The sequence below is a fragment of the Mytilus edulis genome, chromosome 1, assembly GCF_963676685.1.
Source record: "Mytilus edulis chromosome 1, xbMytEdul2.2, whole genome shotgun sequence".
In the NCBI taxonomy this organism is placed as follows: Eukaryota; Metazoa; Mollusca; class Bivalvia; order Mytilida; family Mytilidae; genus Mytilus; species Mytilus edulis.
The window spans coordinates 87374554-87396450 of record NC_092344.1 but is presented as its reverse complement, the minus strand read 5'-3'; the positions used below and the strand labels follow the sequence as shown (position 1 = coordinate 87396450).

At 32.4% G+C, this 21897-nt stretch overlaps 1 protein-coding gene across 1 annotated transcript in view; it reads right to left on the bottom strand.

Annotated features, from left to right (window-relative positions):
- Nucleotides 1-190: 190 nt before the first annotated feature.
- Nucleotides 191-21897, bottom strand: part of LOC139515300 (fibrocystin-L-like) — a 48361-nt gene continuing 26654 nt past the window's right edge. Inside the window, exons 37-56 of the mRNA XM_071304871.1 lie at nucleotides 20868-20997; nucleotides 20071-20439; nucleotides 17893-19394; nucleotides 17231-17396; nucleotides 16519-16764; nucleotides 15704-15973; nucleotides 15043-15297; nucleotides 14522-14665; nucleotides 11904-12137; nucleotides 10687-11397; nucleotides 10252-10414; nucleotides 9569-9801; nucleotides 9027-9287; nucleotides 7825-8373; nucleotides 7200-7501; nucleotides 6388-6762; nucleotides 5389-5779; nucleotides 4560-4741; nucleotides 4065-4194; nucleotides 191-1292 (exon numbers count right to left, since the gene is read on the bottom strand). Coding sequence (XP_071160972.1) covers nucleotides 1150-1292; nucleotides 4065-4194; nucleotides 4560-4741; nucleotides 5389-5779; nucleotides 6388-6762; nucleotides 7200-7501; nucleotides 7825-8373; nucleotides 9027-9287; nucleotides 9569-9801; nucleotides 10252-10414; nucleotides 10687-11397; nucleotides 11904-12137; nucleotides 14522-14665; nucleotides 15043-15297; nucleotides 15704-15973; nucleotides 16519-16764; nucleotides 17231-17396; nucleotides 17893-19394; nucleotides 20071-20439; nucleotides 20868-20997 — 6756 coding nt within the window. The 3' untranslated portion in view covers nucleotides 191-1149. The remainder of the gene's footprint in view (nucleotides 1293-4064; nucleotides 4195-4559; nucleotides 4742-5388; nucleotides 5780-6387; nucleotides 6763-7199; nucleotides 7502-7824; nucleotides 8374-9026; nucleotides 9288-9568; nucleotides 9802-10251; nucleotides 10415-10686; nucleotides 11398-11903; nucleotides 12138-14521; nucleotides 14666-15042; nucleotides 15298-15703; nucleotides 15974-16518; nucleotides 16765-17230; nucleotides 17397-17892; nucleotides 19395-20070; nucleotides 20440-20867; nucleotides 20998-21897) is intronic.

The window sequence follows — 21897 nt, the reverse complement described above, 5'->3', positions numbered from 1 at the left end:
GACAAGTTAAAAGAGCAACGGGCGTATCATGCGCTAAAGCGCAGCCCTTTATTCTAAGAAGTTGAAGTCCAATCAACTTACCAGTAGTACACACATTCAGTATGATATGATCTTTCTAATCATAGAAATTAGACTTTTGACCCAAATTTCATGGCCAAATATTTTATTAGACTGTATCATAAAAAAAGAATAAAGAAAATGCTTTATTTATAAAAAGATAACAGAAAACAAAGGAAGATCTATCACAGATAGATTGCAATAAAATGCCTATCACAGATAGGTTAGAATAAAATATATATCACGGACGACTAACAAAATATCACAGATATTTGCACAATTACTTCTCAACATTTCTAGGTAAAGACAGGAGGGAATAAGTTGATATATGTAAGGGTAACAGAATAAATATCAAAGATTTATATTATGGGATTCAAAACTAGAGTACTGGCCAGAATTATTTGTTATCTTGAAATAAGTTGCTATTGACTTTCTTTTTTTTCTCTGCAGCCACTAATTATTGTGAAATTTACAAAATAAATTATCATTGGTAAGGCTTGTTTCAATTAGAATCTTGTAAAAAGACAATAAAAATTGATATTGCAAATTATGTTTTTTACAAGGATAGAGACATATATGAAAGTGTATTGAGAAGTAGTTTTGTGCATTGTCAAGTATAAAATATATAAAATCTAAAAAAATATTACAAAATAAGTTAAAAAATATAAAACATTTATATTGCAATTTAATGAGTATGTGTATGTATTGGAAAGTTAAGAATATATTCTTGCTGTAGTAAAACAAGCTAAATTCCTGAACTTCTTTGCTGGATTAAGTTTCATACAAATTGCAGAAAAACATCTAATACTAATACTGATTGTAGAAAGGTTGTAATTTACAATAATTACAATACAGTACAGAAGTGTCGTCAGAAAATAAATCTTTAAAAAATTTAAAAGAACATATGTTACATTTTTTGTTTGTTTAATAATTACTGTAAAATTGAAAATGGAAATGGGGAATGTGCCAAAGAGACAACAACCTGACCATACCATGTACATGTATTTGAATCTCCAGCACTATTAAAAGATTTACAAAAATATTCTAGTCTATTGAAGTTACATTTTTCCATTTCTTGTTCTATCTGTATTTCTAGTTTTTGGTTGGGTATGGGTATGATTCTTTGATTGAAGTGGCCACTGGAGCATTGGTAATACTCATGAAGGTACGCTCTCTAAATAGAATATCATCTATATCACTATTTCCATGGTACTTGGTACCATATTCTTCTGTATCTGAAAGACAATAAAATCAGAAGTTAGACAAAAGTCAACTGTATCAAATAAAGAACAATTTTACAAGTTTTACATCATTGGAATTGTAAAATAATATTTTGCTCCTTAAACACAAACATTTATGGAAAAATATTGTTTTTTTTACCAAAAAAAATACATATTTGATTTGGAATTAGATAAATCTGTTGTCCAGTAGAAATTGTGAATTCATATTGAAAACTATAAATTACAAAGTAAATGTAATATGTAAATTTATGTTCATTTGTATTAACAGGAAGAGATTATTTTTCAAGTATTTGTTCACCGTATCAAGTAAACTTTCAACACAAAGAATTCCTGTAACCAGACACTGTTAGGTGGCAGGTACCAGTTTTGGTGTACCAGAACATGTGTCCCACGCAGAAATTTTGTTATAGTTAAGTATTGAGGTATATAATTGCATCATGTGGACTGAAAAAATAAATGAATGTAAATTCTAGGCTACTGTATTACACAAGTAAGTAGTTGCATACACAGGTTGGGGATTTCCTTCACATATAGGTCCAATCAGATGTCATAATTGTGGTCTCCTCACTTGACGGCATCCAATCAAAGTGGGGAAAAAATTCAGTTTTATGTAAACAAAAATATCTTGAGATTTTGATGGTAAGGATAGGTTCGGACAAGGGTCTAATTCACTGAATATCCTTTCTCTCTTGAATTTTGGCTAAAATTCTTGTCGGCTTTTAGCAGGATTCTGCAGGTGAGGATTAGATTGGTATCAGAGCATCACATTTTTTGCCTTATTTGCAATGCATTTATAAATTTTTAAATCTCCATGCTGGACAGACACCCAAATTTAAAGGTTTTCTATATATTTACATAAGCACGCACACATCTTAGTTCCTTGAAACCATACATTTTATTTGTATACAAGCTTGAATGAATTTTCAAGAAAATAAAATCATAAACCAATGAAATTCTAAAGATTTATTGTAAAATAACTGGTTTCTGCCACCTTAAGCCTAAACATGATTTTAACATATCACAAAATGTGCCTTTTTAAGAGTTCTACAGGTGTGTGGTATTATATTTCTTTTATTCACAGTCAATGTATAGGTCTGTTTGCAAGCAAATAATTTTTACATGGATTTTAAGAATTATCAAATATCAAGACAGATAACTCTGTATCCCAATACAAACAATGACATTCAATTGATTAGTTTTAAAATGATTATGTTCACCAAACAATGATTTTATATCATAAATTATATAGAAATAGCAATTACAAAGAGAGGAAAAAGTAAAATAAGCCTCAGCATAGTACAAGAAAAAGATGATTATACTGTATATTACCTGTTATAATGATTTATTTCATATGATATGGACATTTTCTTATTTATTTACTTTTTAACTATGAATATATGAATTCTTCCTTTTTTATAGGTCTACTACATAAATGATACTGTAGGACAGGCTACAGAAATATGAAAACTGGTCTCTCTCATCAGCAATGGTGTGGCAATTCTACAATTTCAACATGCGGCCTACACAGCTAGCTCATGGGGAGTAGAGATATGAGACTGATTGCGAATAAATGTACACTTAGTTTAGGGCATCATGGATCTACAAAGTGAAACATATGTACCAAAAATATTAGTTTACTCATAACTAAGCCTTTTTCAGCACTGCAGTCAACAGAACAATGATAGTGACAAGAATTGAGACTATTTAATACCTCAAACAATGGGAAAATACTTCTTGAGATCAGTTGTAAGTGGTTTTATATCATGCATGAAACAATAAACTTAAGTAGTTTTAAAAACTGTTGGATAATTTATACACTGTACCAGAAAACTCACACAATAAAATTTATTAAATATGAACACAATCATTTTTTTATAATTTTTTTGCATTTAAAGCAGTTTGACGGCAAAAGACGCAAATAATGCTTTAATAAATTTGGTCTTACAAAGCCTATTAATGTTTTCTTTTGTGCTGTAACCATAAAAAATGCATGTATTTTTAATGGTAAATGACTATAGAACTCAATCAGACTAAAAAAATGGAAATACATTGTTTTCAATGAGTGGTTAAAGGTGGCAGGTACCAGTTTTGGTGTACCAGAACATGTGTCCCACGCAGAAATTTTGTTATAGTTAAGTATTGAGGTATATAATTGCATCATGTGGACTGAAAAAATAAATGAATGTAAATTCTAGGCTACTGTATTACACAAGTAAGTAGTTGCATACACAGGTTGGGGATTTCCTTCACATATAGGTCCAATCAGATGTCATAATTGTGGTCTCCTCACTTGACGGCATCCAATCAAAGTGGGGAAAAAATTCAGTTTTATGTAAACAAAAATATCTTGAGATTTTGATGGTAAGGATAGGTTCGGACAAGGGTCTAATTCACTGAATATCCTTTCTCTCTTGAATTTTGGCTAAAATTCTTGTCGGCTTTTAGCAGGATTCTGCAGGTGAGGATTAGATTGGTATCAGAGCATCACATTTTTTGCCTTATTTGCAATGCATTTATAAATTTTTAAATCTCCATGCTGGACAGACACCCAAATTTAAAGGTTTTCTATATATTTACATAAGCACGCACACATCTTAGTTCCTTGAAACCATACATTTTATTTGTATACAAGCTTGAATGAATTTTCAAGAAAATAAAATCATAAACCAATGAAATTCTAAAGATTTATTGTAAAATAACTGGTTTCTGCCACCTTAACACCTTATCCAGTGAATCATTAAATCTGCTATTGTAAAAGATACATACCATGTGTTTTGGTTTTAGGAACGACCTTGAATTTCCATAGAAACAGTACAACAACAACAATGAGAACACAAACAGAACAGACGGCAGCTGCTGCTATAACTGCTATGTTACTTGAATCATCATCACTTGGCTGGAAAAAAGAATAAAATATTAATAGTTTGGTAAACTTGAAACACTATATATAATTTTGGCAAGGTTAAATAATATGAATATCTTAGAAATAATGAAATCTATAATTCCTGCAATTTTGTAGTCAATTAGATATATCCCAATATGAATTAAGGAATTGTGAGTGATAACACGAAGTTCACATAAAATCCTGATTTGTGCTTTTCTATTGAGTGAACTATAATATGCTTCCAAATCAAGAAAAATTTATCATCATCAAACTTGACTACATGTCATGGTAGGTAGTTATTTTGCATTATGACCAGGACGACAGATAGGCATATAAAATTTGTTTTAGAGATATAAACGTGTCTGTGCTATACTTACTGAAACATTGCAGGATACTCCATAGAAAGTAGTTCCATTATAGGTCATATAAGTTGATAGAGACAAGGCATTACCATTAAAGGTAAATGACTGACCACCGCTGATCAATGAACATGTTGAGTATAATGAAGTGTTGACATTAGTGTTGCTTCCTGATACTGTCATGGTAACCATTATACTGCCTATAAAATTAAAACCACAATTAGATAGAATTTACATTATTAAACATACGAATCTATAAAAACTTATATAATCTATGAACAAATGGTCCCTTTGTAAAATTAAGGATTAACAGTACTGTAGATTAAGAGTTGCCACTGAAATTTTTTTACAATTTGACAGTTTTACCGCCACAAAAAAATCAGAAAATATACATAGAGTAACAATAATTAAGCCTTACACATTTGATAAAAATCTAAAATCTAAAACACATTTCAATCTCGAATTGCCTCCTTAGTCTATGAAAAAACACATATACAGTCGAACCTTGTTGTGTTGAACTCTGTTGTGTCGAAAACTCGGATGAGTCGAAGTAATTTTTCGGTCCCGTTTAAATTCTCGTTTGATCAATGCATAATTACCTCTGATGTGTCGAACTCGGTTGATTCGAATACTCTGTACTCATGTTTTTAATTATAACGAAGGACCAAAAATGAAGATTGAATACAAAATCATAATGTGTATTATCGAGAAAAAAAAGGCACACTGTTCATTGTATCTAGTTTACACAAATCTCATACCGTATTTCATGCATTCAAAATTTATGACGACACACTCAGTAAAATAATTATAATTGTGTAAATTCAATAAACATTTGATAGAAACTTACCAGCCCTGAGAGACACTCCGTCACATCTGATATCTGGGAAAGCATTGGCAAACCAATTACCAAACATAGCAGCTGCACTTTTATCATTAGATCCTACGATTGAATTGTAATCAGCTTCTATTTTCAATTCAATTTCTGTTGTCTCTTCTACTGTCATCCCGATATGTTGTGTACCTCTGACAGGAACAAGATGTTCCACATAAAAGTCGTAATCAGCTGGAGTGCTGGTCACATGGAATTTGATGACGGTCATTCCTATCATGGTTAAGTTTAGAGAGTAGAAGTTAGCTTGACTTGTGGCTGCATCAAATGCTACTGAGACTGTGCCTAGTAAAGAACCATTGTACAATTCTGGCATTCCTATTTCTGCTGCTACATTCCATGTATGTCCCTATAAGATGAAAGGAAAATTCAATGACAGTTGTTATGTCAATGAAATCAAATGCACTATTAATTGTTACAAGTACCAGAAATGCTACCTATCGATAATCAGTAACTGCCATCAAAATTTAAAAATGTATAAGGGAGGGTTGGGATTCCCATAACCCGTATAACCCACCATATTCTGTATGTATGTGCCTGTCCAAAGTCAGGAGCCTGTATATCAGTGGTTGTCTTTGTCTATGTGTTACTTTATTGTTTTTCGTTAATTTTTTGTGCATAAATTAGGTTGTTAGTTTTCTCATTTGAATTGTTTTACATTGTCATATTAGGCCTTTTATAGCTAACTATGTGGTATGGGCTTTGCTCATTGTTGAAGGCCATACAGTGACCTATAGTTGTTAATTTCTGTGTCATTTGGTCTCTTGTGGAGAGTTGTCTCATTGGCAATCATACCACATCTTATTTTTATATTTATTTTTTTGGCCAAAGCTGTTCTTTTGAATAAAAATTTGTAGTAATAAATATTTGTGAATTAGTTAATTTAGTATGTATGATTTCTTTGTTAAAGTAAATAATACAATGATAATCTGTATATATAATTTGATAAAAACCTACCCTCCATGCAATGTCACTGATGGTCTCTGCTGTGATATCATCCCTTAATTCCAAACCAACAGACATAAAAGATGACTCATACACATCTGATGTGGATGATACTGTTACAGCTGTGATTGGTCTGGCACTAATGTCCATGGGGTCAGATGCCAAGGTCATATTTTCTCCTTCAGTAGGAGAGGTGATGTTGAAATCAAGAATGTATCCTGTTCCAAAGTAACTGATGGCAAGATTTGTAAAGTTAGCCCAGCCATTGACAAACTGTATTGTTGTATTTCCTAGAAGTTGTGCAGACGGATTTCCAGTTCCTGGTCTGATGCTAGCTGTCACATACCATGGGTACTGAGTTGTTCCTAAATCATTTATTCTGTTGTTCTGAAATTAAAAAAATGATATTTTCAAACATTTATTCATATTTTTCGACATGAAAAATCCCTAATATACCTATATATCTATGTTGAAAGTACAAACTGTGATTAATGTGGTACATAACACTACAGGGAGATAACTCTGTACAAATAAGCTGAATATTTTAATCATGCTCTATTCTTAAGTAAATATTAAGCTTCTCAATAATCAAAATTAGTGTTTGTCAAACTGCCATTTATCCATGAAATATTTCTGATAAATTATGTGGTTAAAGTATTTTAAATTATTTCTATTTTTGTCCAAGGGTCAAAGTAAATATTTTGTCAAAATTTTATGAAAATTAAACGAGCCAAATTAATTTTAGTCAAGGTGTATGGTACCATGACTCAAATAAACATACATAACTTATGCTGATACTTAGTTCCTGTATAAAACCAACTTACCACTATATCATATGCATTAATCTTTGGTTGTGTTTTAAATGGTGCACCTTCATGAAGTGGTGAGGGTTTAGTATTGAAACCAAGATGGTCAACTTGGACAAGAATACGGTATCCATCTGATGTAGTGATTGCACCCCATTCCGGACTTGAAGGATCAATTGTAGGTTCAGCTATAGACACTCCCAGCACTGTACCATTTAGAATCATACTGAAGTTTCCTAACTGGCCTTCAGCTACTGCTAGGGCATAAATCTCTTCTAACTTTTCTTTTGTTAGTGGACTGCTGGCTGAAGCATTGTATGCTGTAAATAAATATAATTTTTTAAACTATCTTCTATTTTACACTAGCTAAATGAAATTAAATATACATATGTATTTCGCCATTTATAAAATGTAAAAAGCCAAAACTGCTGATAAAAACCATAGCGTTTTCATCCAGTTATATTGAAATATCATATTTAAGAGAATTCACAAATTGCAAACAATGTGAAACAATTTTAAAAATAATCATTTATATCATTGTCAAAATAATAAATCTACAAAATGAAATTATGGACCTCACTTCAAAAAGTATTAACTAAAAATGTAATAAATGAATATTTTTCTTGGCATATTAGAAACTTACTAGTAGAAGGAGTGTCACTGACTTCAATGATGATTTCATCATAACCTGTTGACCTTTTTCGACGTCTGCCACTTCCTGAAGTAGCACTAATAATATCTACAACTCTGACTTTTTCTGGAGGAAGATCAAAGAAAGCTGCCAAATACTCTACGATCTTTTCTCCGTAGAAATTATCTACTGTCGTTGCTGGGTACTGGAAGTTAATGATGACCTGTTCCACAGTTTTTACGTTTATTGGTGTAGGTCCTTTCACAATTAGGTAAAGGATACCAGAATCTCTGTCAAACCAGTTAGTTCCTGCAACATCAGTGGTCACATTTGGTTTGTAAGCAAATGGTTGACCAACTGGTGGTGGATCTAAAATGTAAGCACCAAGTTTCCATCTTCCATTTACTGGCATAATATGGTCGCTTCCATAGTAAACATCTAATCTGTAAGATTGAGAATACCAGACTGCAAGTCCAACAGCTTGGGTGTTGTCAGAATTCAACAGCATATATCGTAATTTCTGTGGTGTTGTACTGGTGAAATGGATCAAATAGTCTTTGCCTATAAAAATGAAATACATATATTACATCTATGCACAGTATTTTGAATTGAAAGCAGTATCTTTCTTTGTATTTTTAATATGATGACTGTTTAAAAATATTACTTCAACCAGTTTGGTTATTTTTTTTGCCTTTGAAAGTTTTGTCCAATTTAAATTTTCCAGAAAGACACTTTTACAGCTTTACCCCATAAAAAATAATGAATCAATAGAAAAATGCTTGACAAAATTATTCAATTATAAACCACTAAACAATTGTATCAAACTTTTTAATACATTGTAGTATTAATCTTTAACCTTAAAATATAAAAAAAATATCTAACATCAGAAAAGACTAAAGAAAAAATAAAGAAGGGTCCCAAATAGTTAGATACAGTCAAGAATATCTAAACTCATTCAAAAGTACTCATACATACTAGTAGAAACAAATCATTCATTTGTCAAGACTTTATCATGCTAATTTTAAACTTCATCATGTTAAGGTCAAAATTTCATCATACCAAGGTCAAGACATTGTAGTATGTCAGGCATATGTTTGGCTTGTAACCACATGTGCGTAATACGAAAAAGCCTAGCAAATGAGAAGCATCACTGTAAATACTGCACTACAATCACATTTCTATAGAAGTTAAAGTAGATTGTTTTTAGCACTCACCAGTAGCAACAAGAGCTTGGAATGTAGATAAACGTTTACGACATGTGTACCCAGAACACCATCCATGATCTTGGGGTCCGTTAATCAGGTCAAGGACACCATCTCCTTCTTCATCATGTCCTAGAATAGCCACAGGGGAAAGTCGTCGTTTTTCTGTGTCAGAGTCCATACTCTCTATGGTTAACATTTCATAATCATAAAGATGACATTCATATGCTTGCCATGTAGCCTGATATACACAGGTTTTGTCTCTGATTATACCTGAAGCAATAAAAATATGAATCCATTATTTTGTAGCCATGTCTCGGCATAAAAATATATATGCATTATCCTGCAAGCTTTTATTATTTCCATTATATTTAAATTTTTAAATGCAAACCAGTGTGTTCTAATATGTAATTAAAGGTTTCAGTATGTTGAATTTTTGACCACAAGTCAGGATAAGGTATAGTTACTGTAAATTTATTTGAACTTAAGACAAGATAGCTATGAATGCTTGAAGTTGCAAAATATGTGGTGTTATTTCTTAAAAAAAACCTAACCTTTGATAGGTGCTAATGTATTCATTGGAATACGAGTTCCATCTAATTCTGTCTGCATGGTTTTTGGAACCCTGTAATCACCAAGTCCTCTGCGTGTATCTCCGCCCCACTCAAATTCTGATTGAGGAATGACAGCTCCTGGGGATCCCATGAATGACCCATCCAAATCTTTCAGGAAAGCTTTTTTTAGTCCATCACAATCCATGTCCACACAATCAGCAGAGTTTATCTTTCTGTTTACAAAAAAAATGTTCTTGAATAGTAATATTAATTTATATGCAACATTTCAATCATATATTACCAGGTATGTAGTCAAATGTTTGTGCACACTCAAAATACTAGAATATGTACTTGTATTAATTGATGATTTCAAACTTTTTGTCAGCTACTGAAATCACCTAGGGTCAGTTGTAAATACTCCTTTTGTACACCAGAACTAATACAGTCGTCATTTCAATCTGACTTTGAGCTTTCAACCTTTAACTGGGTATTGCTCAGGTGAAATGGCTTGATTCAGGTAAAACCACTTTATATTAAACCTAAGTTCCATCTTTAGTTCTTAGCATTTATGATTAAATACTTGATATTTGTTTTGAAAATCTTTTCAATAATTTAAAGAAGAACTGACCATTTGGAAGAAAAGTGGTTTCACAAATGAAATATAATTGTAGTGACATGCTTACCCTACATTAGGACGATGAATCAGAATTCTGTTAGCCTTTGCAACATTATTAAATGTAATTCGTTGAGATTTTGCTGGATGTATACCATCATCATTATTCTTGTTGGTGGTAAAAGCAAAATCATTGACTGAACATGGTGAGGAAAAATCGCTGAATGTAATATCTGAAGAAAAAAAAAGATATTAAACAATAAAATTAAAACCTCTATTACATCTACTTATACATGTATTAAACTTGTGTTAATCAAACGATCAACACATTACCTTGAAAAAAAAATCCAAATTTTGTCATAAAATTTCCTTTTCCTATATATTTACCTTTTTTTTTTTTTATTAAAAACCCTAAACTGGTTCTTGATTTTTTTTTACCCACTAATAAAAATTATTTTACATAAAGTCAGTCATATGATTAAAGAAATATAATATAATTAATTACCTTCCAGAATAGTGATTCCATTTATTGCCTGATATGACATTATATTGACAAATGGCTTTTCTGGAGCCTTGTTAGATCCAGAAGAAAACGTTCCAAAAGCTACACCAATCCTTCTTGATCCATCAAATGGTGAAGCTACACTGGCAAGTTTTATATTATCATCTGACCCATCTTTTCTATCAGTAGAACAATCAAATGATGGAGTTGTACCAATAATATGGGAATTTTTAACTGTTACAGTTTTGTCAGCATAAGCATGTGATAAAGAGGCTGGTCCTAGAACCATGGGGTAAATACCAAGTTGATTGTCAGCCAATGTAAGGCCTTCAAAAACAACAGAACTGACACCCTGGTAATAGATTCCAAAGTTATAAGATTTTAATGCAATGAACCCTGAATATCTGTTACAGGCATTAGAAAGTTTATCTATTGGTAAATTTCCTACACCTATGAGTGATGACCGAGCCAAATTATCTGAGAACCAATCAGCTTCTAATGTGTCACAGGACTGTGGATGTATGTGATATGCCAGACGTTCGGATCCAGACACTCTGTTGCCTTCTAGTTTCAAATCAGTTGCTTCAACGGCTGATATAGCTCCATTAAAACGAACATTTAAGGGTTCAAATCTGTCTTGATAAGATCCTTCAAATACCATTAAAACTACCATATTCCTTTTTATCTGAGTATTATCAGAATTTGTTTGGATAGCTGCAAAAGACAGAAGACATATTCACAATGCATTTTTTGACATGGTTTAATCAAATCCTAAAATTAAATGTAGAATGGAAGCGTTACATAAATTGATCTATTATATTGAACTATAAATCCATTATAAACAAGCTGAGCTGCGAGCTAATGCTCATTTATGAAAATCTCTGCTAAAATTATTCAGCAAAGAGAAAACTGATTTGCTTTGATTGTTATATATGCATTCTCACATAAAGCATGTTTACACATATAAAAAAAAATATATTTCTAAAAAAATGCAATTCAAATTTGTTAACCTGCCATTATCAGTTAGCTAAATAGGCATATATATTATACCCTCACTTGACCTTCTGAGCATGGGTAAATGTATTTTATCTTTCAACACACATACACAAAAACTAGCACATTGGAAATATGATAGAATAAACTACAATTTGGATCATACTATCCATTTGCTTCTACCTTTTACTTCTATGATTAATTTTCATGAAGAATAAGGTACTTACAGAAATAGACACAATGGTGAACCACATTATCTTCAATAGGCATATTCTGTGCATTGTATACTCCAATGGCTGGAGAGAAACCATGGTGGAATGCATTATTTCTAATATATGATGGTTTAAGATTGGTCACTGGTCCTGAATCCATAAAAGCTACAGCATAACGTGGATCATATGAATCGATATACCCTTCTTGGCCCATGTGGTAAAATTCTACGTTGGAAATTCTGGCATAACCTGAAACAACAATTTCATTATCACTTGTTTTTCTGGGTTGTTTTTTTTTAACATATTTAAATAATTGTGAAAACATTTGAACATTCAAGCGCAAAATAACATTAAACAGGAAGTATATGAATAAAGGTATTGTTGAATATATATATTGTCCCCGTTTTCAAAACAACTGGTTGAATAATATCCAAATACAAATGTACGACTCAAAAGTAAAATTCACATTTGACCATTTGTAAAACAATTGAGTGAGAAAAAATTGTCTGAATAAAATTGGAGAGACTTCAGGTATGTTGTCTCATTTAATGGAAAATCTTTGTTATTACAGCTGATTTCATTGAGTGTGCAGTCAAAGGTAATATCTTTATTTAGCTTGCTTGTTAGCTGAACCGTGAAGTCATTGATACTACCCTCCTTTAGAAGTAGCCTTGTCCAACAGACAGATAGAACTTAAAGGAGGATATTTTACCCAACATAATAATGACTTTGCTGTTCAGCAAGCAAGATAACCAAAGATATTACCTTTGCCTACACACTCAATAATATTGGCTGTAAAATGTAACTAGAGGCTCTAAAGAGCCTGTGTCGCTCACCTTGGTCTATGTGACTATTAAACAAAGGAAGCAGATGGATTCATGACAAAATTGTATTTTGGTGATGGTTATGTGTTTGTACATCTTACTTTACTGAACATCCTTGCAGCTTACAATTATCTCTATCTATAATGAAGTTGGCCCAGTAGTTTCAGTGGAAAATGTTAGTAAAAATTTACAAATTTTATAAAAATTGTTGAAAATTGACTATAAAGGACAATAACTCCTTAGGGGGTCAATTGACCATTTCGGTCATGTTGACTTATTTGTAAATCTTACTTTGCTGAACATTATTGCTGTTTACAGTTTATTTCTATCTATAATAATTTTCAAGATAATAACCAAAAACAGTAAAATTTCCTTAAAATTACCAATTCAGGGGCAGGAACCTAACAACGGGTTGTCCGATTTATCTGAAAATTTCAGGGCAGATAGATCTTGACCTGATAAACAATTTATCCCCCTGTCAGATTTGCTCTAAAGGCTTTGGTTTTTGAGTTATAAGCCAAAAACTGCATTTTACCCCTATCTTCTATTTTTAGCCATGGCGGCCATCTTGGTTGGATGGCCGGGTCATCGGACACATTTTTTAAACTAGATACCCAAAAGATGATTGTGGATAAGTTTGGATTAATTTAGCCCAGTAGTTTCAGAGGAGAAGATTTTTGTAAAAGATTACTAAGATTTACGAAAAATGGTTAAAAATTGACTATAAAGGGCAATAACTCCTATATGGGTCAACTGACCATTTCGGTCATGTTGACTTATTTGTAAATCTTACTTTGCTGAACATTATTGCTGTTTACAGTTTATTTCTATCTTTAATAATTTTCAAGATAATAACCAAAAACAGTAAAATTTCCTTAAAATTACCAATTCAGGGGCAGCAACCCAACAACAGGTTGTCAGATTCATCTGAAAATTTCAGGGTAGATAGATCTTGACCTGATAAACAATTTTCTAATAGTCAGATTTGCTCTTAATGCTTTGGTTTTTAAGTTATAAGCCAAAAACTGCATTTTACCCCTATGTTCTATTTTTAGCCATGGCGGCCATCTTGGTTGGTTGGCCGGGTCCCTGGACACATTTTTTAAACTAGATACCCCAAAGATAATTGTGGCCAAGTTTGGATAAGTTTGGCCCAGTGGTTTCAGAGGAGAAAATTTTGGTAAAAGATTACTAAGATTTATGAAAAATGGTTAAAAATTGACTATAAAGGGCAATAACTCCTATATGGGTCAACTGACCATTTCGGTCATGTTGACTTATTTGTAGATCTTACTTTGCTGAACATTATTGCTGTTTACAGTTTATCTCTATCTATAATAATATTCAAGATTATAACCATATAACGGCAAAATTTCCTTAAAATTGCCAATTCAGGGGCAGCAACCCAACAACCGGTTGTCCGATTCGTCTGAAAATTTTAGGGCAGATAGATCTTGACTTAATAAACAATTTAACAATGTCAGATTTGCTCTAAATGCTTCGGTTTCAGAGTTATAAGCCAAAAACTGCATTTGACCCCTATGTTCTATTTTTAGCCATGGCGGCCATCTTGGTTGGTTGGCCGGGTAACCGAACACATTTTTTAAACTAGATACCCCAATGATGATTGTGGCCAAGTTTGGTTAAATTTGGCCCAGTAGTTTCAGAGGAGAAGATTTTTGTAAAAGTTAACAACGACGGACGCCGGACGACGCCGGACGACGGACGCCGGACGCCAAGTGATGAGAAAAGCTCACTTGGCCCTTCGGGCCAGGTGAGCTAATAATATTGAATCTTTCAATGACTTACCTCTGCCATAAGAACTTTCTCCAACTAGAACACGGCCACCAAAGGACTGTTTATAAAGTTTGTCATAATCTTCACCTTCTATTTTGATATTTCTGGTTAATAAACCAACTTCTGCAGCAATGGTGACAGAACTGTCAGAATATCCTGTTAGTTAGATATGAAAATATCCATATTAGTCAGTTGAAAAATCCATTATATAAGAAAGCCATAATCTACAAATATTCAGCAAGAGTTTATTTTCATTTTCATAGGTTGTCTGCTCTATGATTGGGCTGTTGTTTCTTTGACACATTCCCAATTTCCATTCTCAATTTTATGGCTAAATCATATCACCTAAACTTTTAACTGTCTTATTCCATATAATGACTAAAATCTCAGTTAATTAGATATGCTTAATTCAAAAATTAAAAATTCACAAACCATAAAATAATCAGCTTTTTCTTTCTACATGTGCACTAAAATTATCTGTACAAAAAGATAAGAAGGAATGAGTAGGAAATACAAGGGACTTCAATGTTTACCTAAATGTTTAAACTTGAGTGTATCATTCAATGTAATGATCGTTGTATTATCAGAAGCAGCTAGAGCAGTAATTTTAAAGGTTTCTGTTTCCCAAGCATTGTATCCAGTAGGTGCAACGACGATTTCTTGACCAACTTCCCAATCCAGTTCTTTGTTTACTGTTATAGTAGTCTCCCCTGGTTGTGAAGTAGTATTAAGTGTTGTCCAAGGCACAGCTACTTCTTTACCATGTAGATCTAATCCTCCATAAACACCTTAAACAAAAAAATTCAACTTTGCTCACTCTAAAATCTACATGTTTAAACGAATAGTAAGTAAAATATTATATAAACATCACAATAATTTAAATTTGACGTATTTTCAGACCATTTTATTTTTCAGTGAATATTGACCTGGTGAATTTTATTGAATATTTGAATGACAAAACTGCAGTGAAGAAATAGATTATTATAAGTCTGATTTGTTTAATTGTTGAATGTAAATAGCAGATAAAATGCATACTAGTGAATCTAAAATATATCATCGAAATTATGGAAAATTTAAACTAATTCAATATCTATATTGATATATCTAAGCCACTTGAAACACTTAACTTTAACTTAAAGTCTTTAAACCATAAAATAAATATACTGTCAAATAATAAAATATAATTTTTCTTACCAATGACCTTTGACCCAATAGTAACGTCATCAGCTGGAATGAAATATTCCTGTGTAAACCAATGTCCTTGAAGTAAAATGTGGACATTTCCCAAGAAAGGTTTGTCTTCCCAACCTACGATTAATCTACCACCAAGAATAACAATGTATGATGTCTGGATGGTAAAATCTCTGTAACCTGATAGGGCATCGCCATGGTCAAGTTCTAGTACTCCATATATTATCAGTTCTGCTAGAGGGGGTATTTCTGTATCTCCAACACGCCATTCACCTTTTAAGTAATAGATACAAGTAAATAATAAATCTCTTTATGTCTGCTCAAACTTTCTAACAATTTTCAATGTTCAATTTCCTATAAGAAAATCAAGGTATCAATCCTAGCTGTTAAAAACTAAATAATTTCTAGAACTTTAAAAAAAAAAAAATCTAGAAAGTTATAGATGTAAATTGTAATCGGTAATAGAGAAAATTTACCAAACCACAGTTCTGCATCTTAGACTAAATATATATACTTTCTTATATATATATTTTTTCTTACATGTAGAACTTATTTAAAATTTAACTTGAAGAATTACACTTTCTATCAAATGAATAGAAGTATGAATGCCTTAATAATATTTTAACAGATTCTATTGCACTTTTAAACAAACAAGTACCTTTTGCTTATAAGGATCTTAAAATTTATCATAAGGAATAAGTTACTAAATTTTGACCTTAAACAGTCCTCTATTATTTGTTTTCTAATGTTCATGAACAGTTTTTATTAGATTGCAAATGCTGCAATTGTCAATTACCTTATTAAATAAAGTTAATTACCTTCTTCAATAGTAACACTATCACCTGCTACAGGTAGTGTATTATTAAGCCAAGTACTAGCATTGGACCAGAGAGTAAAATCATCAGGCCTAGTATTCGGGGGTGGTAGAGTGCTTGGATCTGGTGGTACAACACAGTTCTCATAAAAACATTTGTATGACTTGAAGTTCAGATCAATTGATGTTGTTCCTGAAAATGTTGACCTTTTCTTCCTTCTACCAGAAACTGGCCTGTCTTTCATTGAAACTGTAAACAACAAAAATAAACTTATTACATCAAATCTGAAGAAATTAAAAGTAAATTTTCACTTTATTTCTCAAGAAGTATTCAAATTTTGTGTGCCTTTAAAAAAAGATTTTATTCAATACCCACTTAAATATATATGTCTCCCTATAGTAAATAGTTCACTTGTTTATTGTTGAAGATGATATACCGACCCCAAGACGTCATGTGTATACTACTGGGGTACTGTCTTGTCATAATTAACCTTGACATTATAAGAAGATATTCAGGATTCAGTTGTACTGGTACTTTTAAAGCCAAAATATTGCCCTTTAATCATGCTACACAATATTCATGGGGTAAAATTATTCAGCTCAATTTGCATTTCATAACAAATCTCAAATCATTCAATAACAACAAAGAAAACAAAATTCATAATAAAATTAATTTAAACTAGAAATTATTTGAAATGGTACAAGACCATACATACTTATATAGCTGATCCTTTGTGTGGAAGAGTCATATGACCAATCACCATGGTAGTCTACAGCTCCATCTAGTGGTGTAAGAGTTTCATTGACACAAACACCACTAGAAAGTAAAACACAGTCAGGATGTTGTACAGTTCTCATGCTGAATATTAAGAAGTCATCATCCTGAAAATAAGTCACAGGTTAAATTATTTAGTTTTTCCACTACCTACAAACTATAAAAACTCGAAATTGACATGTAATTACAAAAAAAAATTTCGTTATGGAATTTTTTTCATAACCACCTTTACAATTTCAATGATAGATTCAAATCAAAAGGATTGTAAGTTTAATTATTTTAAACTGCACTTGCTCTATACTTTAATGAGCTGAACATTTTACCAGTTGATCAATGATACTGTAGCGATGAATCCAAAGTTTAAATCATTCAGCAATAGGTATTGTGACATTGGCGGATTCCAGGGGGGGGGAGGGGGTTGGAACCCTCCCTTTTTTTTGGCCGATCAATGCATTTGAATAAGAGCATATAGTTAGAACGCCCCCCTTTACTCTGGGTTGGGAAACCCCCCCCCCCCCCCCCCTTTTTCAAATGGCTGGATCCGGCCTTGTGTGATAGGGTAAAGATGGTTGGATATGTACAGTAGTAATAAAATAAACTTACACCAAATAAAGACAATGCTCCAGAAAAACTCATATTAGTCATATGTTCAGCATTCTCAAAGTTCAAAATATATGTTTCACCAGCAGGAAGTAAAATCATCCATCCTTTTGGATGAGTCATACGTTTCTTCTGCCAGTTAGAAAGCTCAGCTCCATAGGTATTGTTCATCCTCATTGCCTTGTAGTCAATGGATGTTGGCTTGATGTTATTATTAGAAAATCGTATAAATTTGACACCTGGTGGACAGAGACTAGCTGGAATACCATGAGAAAATGATTCTAAATGGGAACATGAAGGAGGATTAATATCCGCAGTTGGGACAATTGTTCCATTTGGTGTTCCACTAAGGGTACCATCACGATCAATAATGAGAGCTTCAAACTTCCATCTAAAATGTCCTCTATTATTTGATCCAACATTTGTAAATATTAAATTCTGTGTATGGTACTCAAATCCTCCATTTTCTGGTCCACTTGTTCCAGCAATTGACGTCCAAGCAATGCAACTACAACCTCCCTCATTAAAATTAGCAAATTCTGTGCCATCAACCATAAATCTATAGAAATAAGGCATAACAATACCAGCATTAGTACAGCCTTGAACACTGTTAGACAGTGCTGGTGATCTACCAACAATAAATCCGTCCTTAAACAATGGACCATTTTGTGTATAAAATTCTCCCTCTAAACTTTTCTTCTGTTCATATCCAGCTTTTTTGTTATTAACAAGGATAAAATCGTGAAACTGAACAGCTCCTGTATTTACAGACTCTGCTCCCTTGTCATTATTCCAGGCATAAAAGTTGTTAAATACAGCTGGGGTTGGAGTATTTGAACCACAACCTCCACCTTCTTTGGGTAAAAAGGTTTCAAATATCCACAGACCAAACCATCCAAAAGAGTGAGCTGTATTATTGGTGAAAACTCCCATCAATTCTTTTTGTGGGCAAATACTGTTTGTACGAGAAGGTCCTTCGGGATGAGGGTGCATTCTGTACCAAAATCCAAAATGACTGCCTCCAGCTGCACTATTATGTTGAATTATATTATTTGGATTGGTCACCCAGAATGAGGCTGGTGTTACATCATCATTCAGCAAACTGGTGCTCTCACGTACAAACACAGCTAAATTATACTGAATAGTGTTGTTAGTTTCAATACCATCTTCTAAAAAGAAAGCTCCTCCCATTACATTATAGATAACATTATTTTCTATCAATGCGTTGTGTGTTCCGTGAATATTGACAGCACGGTTAAAGGTCTCATGGAGAGCACATCCTTTGATGTAAGATGAGGACATATTTCCTCCTAAGTGGAAATGGAATGGATATCTTCCTAGTCGGAAGGCCTGGCCAGCATAGGTAAATTCAACATAGGACACTCGACCAATGGCTAAGTCTTTGTTTGGTTCCGGTGGATGAAGCATGACTTGTATACCAAATTGATCACTACCAATCTCTTCACCAAAACGTCCCTGGAAACATGTTTGTGTTGCAAATTCACCTATAAATATAAAAAAACGAACTGATATTTAGTGTGTTTTCAAGTTTACAGAATTGAACATTGTATCTTTTATGGGTTAATTGCAGCATTTTTGTCAAAGACTGGTACCATTACACTTAAACAACTTCAACTGATCATAAATCAAAACCAAGCTATGACTTATCTTATATTCAACCATATACAGATAACTGACAGTAAGCATCTCAAGTTTGCTTGTTACTTAAAACTGAATTGTTACAAATGTACAGGAAAAACACCAAACCCATCTTAAAAGAACATTGTTTTTTTTATTTTTTTTTCAGAATTTTTACAAAAAATAATAAACAAACAATGTGTGAACAGTAAGCTTAGAAACAGCAAAATTCAAACTTAAAAAATAAACCCCTTTACATTAAAGAAAATAAAAAGCTTCATTTCATCCTACAGGATTTAAATAGTATTTTTCAAAACTTTTCCTTAATTGAACATTTTATCTTTGATTGGGTCTCTAACAATTGCAAGATACTCAAATCATCTTTAATATTTTTATAAATTATCCAATATCATGCACAAGAACACTGAGCTGCAATTAGATTTTTTCTCTATTTTTTTTATTTAAGACGCATATGCTGCCTTATTTTAAAATATAGAATAGCAGTGAATAAGTATTGACCATTCCACATATCAAAAAAGTTACCTGTGTTAAAACCAGCAGGACATGCAGCAATAACTTCAGTCCACTGCCGATCTCTTTCTCCCCGTAATACAATATTACGTGTCAACAGTCCTACTTCAGCTCTGTATTCCAGATTGTATCCGCTGACAGTTTCGGAAGTTCCAAGATGTGTATAATCTAGATTCTTTGTCAATGTAATAGTCTTTTGGTCTCCAGCCACTGACTGAATAATACGAACTTCATTTTCTCTCTGTGTATGATGATGCCCAGTAGAAGCTATTACAATTTCTTCACCAGCTTTCCATGTGACCTCTTTTTGTAATACTATCTGGTTACTTCCTGCTGCAGCTGTCTGATCAAGTCTTGTCCATACAACTGGTACAGGCTGACCTGAAATAACAGAAATAAAGCCTAATTTAGAAACTGCAAATAAAATGTGTCTTTAGATAGATATAAGAAGATGTGGTACGAGTGCTGAAGATACAACTCTACATCAAAGTCACAATTTTAAAAAGTAAACCATTATAGGTCAAAGTACAGTCTTCAACACAGAGCCTTTGTATGTATAACTGAGTACGGTATTCATGCTAGAAATCAAAAGTTAATCTGAATTCATTTGTATTTGGAATTGAATGATTGACACATAGACAAAAGGATGGACAAAAATTAATATATCTTCAACACTTTTTTTTCAAATATCTTTATGTAGAGCAAACGAAAGAGTTAAACACAATTGATCTCTTTTATCTTTTATCATAAAAGTACATTGTACAATTAATACTCTAGTTTTACATTCTTCCTTTTTTTAGAACACTTACCATGAAGATCAAGGATACCTTCTCTGACACCAAGAGAGTTTGTACCATATATTGGTAATTCTTTAGTACGTAGATGTGCTGTACCAGTAATAATAGCTTTATGTTGGAATGGCTGATCCTCTGTACCAATCTACCAAAAACAAATAAACACATAGCAATTACTTTTTGTCAAATGCATGTAGATGTGTAGATTTCTGTGCAGTCTTCACTTCTTGTTTTAATCTAACCCATGTTGGGCTGCTGTTTCATGGACATCTACTCCACATTTCTTGATTTTAATATTTTCGTATCAATTTATAATGCATAAACATACAGTAAATATGAACTTTTTAAATCATTCTTGCATATTTGACCTTTATCACGAAGACATTCCTCATTTTTTTTTTTAAATATACTGGTAAATAGATGTTAAACTAGAGGCTCTAAAGAGCCTGTGTCGCTCACCTTGGTCTATGTGCATATTAAACAAAGGACACAAATGGATTCATGACAAAATTGTATTTTGGTGATGGTGATGTGTTTGAAGTTCTTACTTTACTGAACGATTTTGCTTCTTACAATTATATCTATAATGAACTTTGCCCATTAGTAACAGAGAACTATATTTGGTAAAAATTTACATAAATTTACCAAATTAATGAAAATTGTTAAAAATTGACTATAAAGGGCAATAACTCCTTAAGGGGTCAATTGACCATTTAGGTCATGTTGACTTATTTGTAGATCTTACTTTGCTGAACATTATTGCTGTTTACAGTTTATCGCTATCTATAATAGTATTCAAGATAACCAAAAACGGCAAAATTTCTTTAAAAATTACCAATTGGAGGGCAGCAACCCAACAACCAGTTGTCCAATTCATCAGAAAAATTCAGGGCAGATAGATATTGACTTGATTAACAATTAAACTTCTTGTCAGATTTGCTCTAGATGCTTTGGTTTCATAGTTATAAGCCAAAAACTGCATTTTACCCCTATGTTCTATTTTTAGCCGTGGCGGCCATCTTGGTTGAATGGCCAGGTCATCGGA